The following is a 6399-nucleotide window of genomic DNA, read 5'->3' on the forward strand; positions in this document are numbered from 1 at the left end:
CAGCAAGCAAGGTAGGCCCTTTGTTAACGAGCTACCCAACCAGCACGGAGATCTGATCTAGGCATCAGGAGAGCCATCATTGGGGAATGCCATCACTGGGAAGGTACATGAGTGGGCAAGGAGACCTGATCCTGTAAAAGAAGATCCAAAGGGGAGCATTTGGAGGAAGAGATGGGAAGATGTCAATGCAAGAATTCTCCCAACAATCTGAAAAACAACATGAAACCACCAGAACCCAGCGATCTCACAACAGGAGGACATGAACACCTTAATCAAGAGGAAGTAGAAAAAAATTGACTTTATGAAAGTGATAGACGGCCTTAAACAGCATATAAAAAATGCCCTTATAAAAATCGATGAGAAGTATAACAGAAAGTTTGAAGAATTGAATAAATCAGTGAATGATACCCTAGGAAACCAAGGAAAAACAATCAAACAGATAATGGAAACAGTTCAAGACTTGAAAACTGAAATGGAGGCAAGGAAGAAAACACAAACAGAGGGCTGGGTGGACATGGAAAATCTAGGTAAATGAATAGAGACTACAGAAACAAGCATAACCAACAGAATACAAGAGATAGAAGAGAGAATCTCAGATTCTGAAGATATCATAGAGAAAATAAACGTACTGATCAAAGAAAACAGCAAGTCCAACAAACTTTCATCACAAAACACTCAGGAAATCTGGGACACAATAAAAAGACCAAACCTAAGAATAGTAGGAGTAGAAGAAGGAGAAGTGCAGCTCAATGGTCCAGAAAATATATTTAATAAAATTATAGAAGAAAACTTTCCCAACGTAAAGAAAGATATACCTATGAAGGCTCAAGAAGCATACAGAACACCAAATAGGCTGGATCAAAAAAAAAAAAAAACCATCCCCTCGCCATATAATAATCAAAACACAAAACATACAGAATAAAGAAAGAATATTAAGAGCTGCAAAGGAAAAAGGCCAAGTTACTTATAAAGGTAAACATATCAGACTTACACCTGACTTCTCTATGGAAACCATGAAAGCCAGAAGGTCCTGGATAGATGTACTGCAGAAACTAAGAGACCATGGATGCAAGCCCAGACTACTTTACCCAGCCAAGCTTTCATTCACTATAAATGGAGAAAACAAAATTTTCCAGGATATAAACAAATTTAAATAATATGTACCCACAAGTCCAGCCTTACAGAAAGTAATAGAAGGAAAATCACAAACCAAGGAATCCAACAAGGACCACAATAACTCAGACATCTAGAGACCCTTCACCAGCACAACTCAAAGAAGGAAAACACACAAACTCTACTACTAAAAAAGAAGCCGGAGTTAACAACCACTGGTCATTAATATCACTTAATGTCAATGGACTCAACTCTCCTATAAAAAGTTACAGGCTAAGAGATTGGATACGAAAACAGGATCCAACATTCTGCTGTTTACAAGAAACACACCTCAACCACAAAGACAGGCACCTACTCAGGATAAAGGGCTGGGAAAAAGCTTATCAAGCAAATGGACCTAAGAAACAAGCAGGAGTGGCCATACTAATTTCTAACAAAGTTGACTTCAAACTTAAATCAATCAGAAGAGATGGAGAGGGACATTTTATACTCATAACAGGATCAATTCATCAGGATGAAGTCTCAATCCTGAATATCTATGCCCCTAATATAAAAACACCCACCTACGTAAAAGAAACATTACTAAAACTCAAGGCAGCCATCAAACCGCACACACTAATAGTAGGAGACTTCAGCACTTCTCTCTCACCAATGGACAGGTCAATCAGACTTAAACCTAACAGAGAAATAAGAGAATTAATGGAGGTAATGAATCAAATGGACTTAACAGACATCTATAGAACATTCAACCAAAATAGGAAAGAATATACCTTCTTTTCTGCAGCTCATGGAACCTTCTTGAAAATTGACCACATAAACGGTAACAAAGCAAACTTCCACAGTTACAAAACAATATTAGTAACCACCTGTGTCTTATCATATCACCATGCATTAAAGTTAGAATTCAACAACAATGCTACCACCAGAAAGCCTACAAAGTCATGGAAACTGAACAGTCAACTACTGAACCACACCTGGGTCAAGGAAAAAATAAAGAAAGAAATTAAAGTCTTCGTTGAATTCAATGAAAATAAAGAAACAACATATTCAAACTCATGGGACACTATGAAAGCAGTCCCAAGAGGAAAGTACATAGCACTAAGTGCCCACTTAAAGAAAACAGAGAAAGCACACGTTGGAGACTTAACAGCCCACCTGAAAGCTCTAGAAAAAAAAGAAGCAGACTCACCAAGGAGGAGTAGAAGACTGGAAATAATCAAACTGAGGGTTGAAATCAACAAAATAGAAACACAGAAAACACTCCAAAGCATCAAGGAAACAAAAAGCTAGTTCCTAGAGAAAATCAACAGGATTGATAAACCCCTAGCCAAACTAATAAAATGGCAGAGAGACAATAAGCAAATTGATAAGATCAGAAATGAAAAGGGGGACATAACCACAGACACAGAGGAAATTTAGAGAATCATAAGATCTTACTACAAAGGCCTATATGCCACAAAACTGGAAAATTTAAAAGAAATGGACACTTTTTTAGGTAAATACCATATACCAAATTTAAACCAGGACCAGGTGAACAATCTAAATAGACCTATTCGTCGCAAAGAATTAGAAGCTGTTATCAAACACCTCCCTACCAAAAAAAGCCCAGAACCAGATGGTTTCACTGCGGAATTCTACCAGAAATTCCAAGAAGCCCTAATACCTATAATCCTTAATATATTTCACAATATAGAAACGGGAGTCATTGCCAAATTCCTTTTATGAAGCTACAGTAACTCTGATACCAAAACCACACAGAGACTCAACCAAGAAAAAGAATTACAGGCCAATCTTACTCATGAACATCTACTCAAAAATCCTCAATAAAATACTGGCAAAACAAATCCAAGAACACAGAAAAATTATCCATTATGATCAAGTAGGCTTCATCCCAGAGATGCAGGGCTGGGTCAACATACGCAAATCTATCAATGTAATCTATCATGTAAATAAACTGAAAGAAAAAAACTTTATGATCGTTTCATTAGATGCTGAAAAAGCATTTGACAAAATTCAACATCCCTTTATGATAAAAGTCTTGGAGAGATTAGGGATACAAGGGTCATACCTAAATATAATAAAAGCTATTTATAGCAAGCTGACAGCTGCGGCGAACTCCCTGACCAGCAGGAAAAGATGACCACCAGACGAGGATTCTTCCCAAATCACGCTTTATTGGAGCCTCTTGGTTGAAGGGAGAGCGGAAGCAAGGGGCTCTGAGCCCTAAGCAGCAGCTGCTTATATAGGGGGTAAGGGAACGAGTCATGCCTGGATTGGCTGATGCGCGCCTGCCCATGCTCCTGGCCACAGGATTGGCCCTAAGCACATCATCGCCACTGCGCATGTGAGAGGCACGTTTCCACTGCATTGCCTAATATGGAGTTGTTCACAAGCGAGGCCGGGGCCAAGCGCCATCTTGTAATGGCGGCCACTCGAATCGGCTCCCAGCAGCTCCCCCTTTTTGTTTTTCTCTGTAGGCCAGTGAGAAGGTCTTACTCCCGTTCAGGTCCTCACCTCATGATGCGAGGACCGAACAAAGGAGGCCCAAAACTCCTGGTACTCCTTCTCCCGTGCAATGGAATAAACTCCTGGGAGGTGCAAAGGCAGTACTCAGAGTAAAAATGCATACCTTCCTCAGTGCAATGGAGAATTTCTCTCTGAGAGTGCAAAGGCTAAGCAAGGAACAAACCTACTGGCCTTTTAACCATACTTGGGGTGAATCGCAATTCTCCAAAGTGGCTAACGCTTGTAGAACCACAACCTTATCTCAAGATGTCTGAGCTCAGAGGCAGCATATTAGCCAAAGGCAGACTATACATTCTCCTATGCAGCATTCATAAAACATTCCTGATATCTGAAAACCTTTTGTTGCAGCCTCCAGTGAAATTAGCGGGGGCCCATTGAGGCCCAGAATAGCCTGTACCATTACTCACTTTGCACTTATTAGTGGTATTGATAGCACAACTAAAGTTGCTCTGTCCAGCCTGCCCTCCCTGAAGTAACACAAAAGGGGAGAGGTCAGAGCAACTGCCATTAACCCCGCAGAGGAGCCATTTATTATAGGGCGTTAGCAGATTTTAAGAATGTTCCATTGAACCAAAAAGCCTGTAACATGGGGAGGCCCAAATCCTTGTTGGTAATAAAAAAGCGGGGGAAAATCACGGCATTGTGGCAAACAGGAATCGGCTTAGGGAAGGCAGACAGTATTCCCCATCTCTGCTCTGCCTGAATCCGGATTGTCATCGCCACCATCATCAGGAACAGCAGCGGCGTCATCTTTGACCAGATCATGGACTTCCTCCATTGGCTGGGGAGCAATTGAATCATCCTTAATGGTTCTTGTCAATCGGCATGGAACCCAGTAAGGCACCTCTTGACCCTGCGGGAAAACACAAATAGCTCCCCTGGATCTTCTGATGACAGGATCCGGGCCATACCATTTGTTATCCAACACATCCTTCCACATGACGGCCTCTCCTTTATCTTCAAGGGTCATTGCAGCATGCCGATCAGCAGCTGTCCTGCCCCGGCCGTCAACTATCAAAAAGTTAAAAGTAAAGAGTGCCAGTGCAACTCTGTTCCTGGGGGAAGCTATCTCCGCTATTCCCCCTTTCTGTTTCTGTAGGAGTTCTTTATGGCTTCTATTTGCCCTCTCCACAATCCCCTGACCTTGAGGATTGTAGGGTATGCCAGTGGAATGTTCCACCTGAAGCTGTGCACAGAAGGCGCTGAAACCTTTTGAGGAATAAGCAGGGCCATTGTCAGTTTTAAGGCAGTTGGGTTTGCCCCAAGCCGCCCAGGCCTCTAGGCAGTGGGTCTTGACATGGGTGACCTTTTTGCCTGCCAATGGAGTGGCAAATATGATACCCGAATAGGTATCGACAGAAACATGAAGATATTTAAGTTTTCCAAACTCAGGAACATGGGTTAAATCCATTTGCCACAACGAATTTGGACACAAGCCTCGGGGATTAACTCCTATGTGAGGAGGATGAAAGAAGGTGACACAAGAGGAACAGGCTTTTACAATGTCTCTTGCATTACTCCAAGACAGGGCAAATTTTCTGCGAAGGGTATCAGCAGGTACATGATAAAGATTATGAAACTCCTGAGCGAGCTGCAATGGGTCAGCTGCAACCAGAGTAATGGCTCTAGTAGCTTGATCAGCTTTGGCATTATTCTCTGACATAAAGCCAGGTAATAAGGTATGTGCCCTAATATGACCAATATAAAACGGATTATTCCTCTGTAAGATGTAATGTTGAATTTGCAACAAAATATTGGATACTGGGCTCGCCTGGCCAACCGAGGCAACTATCTCAAGCAAAGAGACAGCATTAACCACATATTGAGAATCTGAGAACAAATTAAAAGGCTCCTGGAATCTCTTAAAAACTTCTAACACGGCGCAGGCGCAGATGTGCGCGGGCAGCCAAGATGCCGGGTTCCAAGTATAAACCTGCACCTCTGGCCACTCTCCCCCAAACCCTCAACCCAGCCGAGTATGATGTGTCTCCGGAGACCCGAAAGGCGCAGCTCCAGCGCTTGAGCATAAGGGCCCGGCTTAAACGGGAATATCTGCATCAGTACAATGACCCCAAACGCCAAACACACATCGAAGATCCTGCCTTGATTCGTTGGACCTATGCAAGATCAACAAATATTTATCATAATTTCAGACCCACCCCCAAGAACTCACTTTTAGGAGCTGTGGCGGCATTTGGCCCTCTCATCTTCTGGTACTACATTTTCAAAACAGACAGGGACAGAAAGGAAAAACTTATCCAGGAAGGAAAATTGGACTGAACTTTGAATATCTCCTATTAAGTTTAGCAAAGATGACACTATCCTTGTATTAATAAATCTATTATCGCTGAACAGAAAAAAAAAAAAAAACTTCTAACACCACCAGACATTCTGTGGCCTGGGGGGTGCTGGGCTGGTAGATGAAAACCTCCGGTGGTTGATTACCCACCACCATAGCACCTTTCCCTGATTTGGACCCATCAGTAAATATAGTCAAGGCTCCCACTATTGGTCTTAGGGAGGTCACTAGGGGGAAATAGACCAAGTTATTTTCTACAAAACTTAGGATGGGATGTTTAGGGAGATGATTATCTATGATATTTGGAAAAGCGCAGACCAAAAGGGCCCAATCATCCATGGTGGCAGCCAAAGTCTCCACATTATCCTTGGTATAGGGTATAATTAATTTGTCGGGCATTTTTGCAAAGGAGGACAAACAAAACCTTATGCCACTTAGAGCCTGAACAGCCACCAAGTTGG

At 42.1% G+C, this 6399-nt stretch overlaps 1 protein-coding gene across 1 annotated transcript; it reads left to right on the plus strand.

Moving 5' to 3' along the window:
* Nucleotides 1–5550: 5550 nt before the first annotated feature.
* Nucleotides 5551–5919, plus strand: LOC130868668 (NADH dehydrogenase [ubiquinone] 1 beta subcomplex subunit 4-like). The gene has a single exon (XM_057760810.1). It carries the CDS (start codon nucleotides 5551–5553, stop codon nucleotides 5917–5919), a length of 369 nt encoding a protein of 122 aa, XP_057616793.1.
* Nucleotides 5920–6399: the final 480 nt, after the last annotated feature.

The sequence above is a fragment of the Chionomys nivalis genome, chromosome X, assembly GCF_950005125.1.
Source record: "Chionomys nivalis chromosome X, mChiNiv1.1, whole genome shotgun sequence".
Taxonomy (NCBI): domain Eukaryota; kingdom Metazoa; phylum Chordata; class Mammalia; order Rodentia; family Cricetidae; genus Chionomys; species Chionomys nivalis.

Coding starts and splice junctions, on each gene's coding strand:
- LOC130868668 (XM_057760810.1), top strand. CDS start 5,551: ATGCCGGGTTCCAAGTATAAACCTGCACCTCTGGCCACTCTCCCCCAA.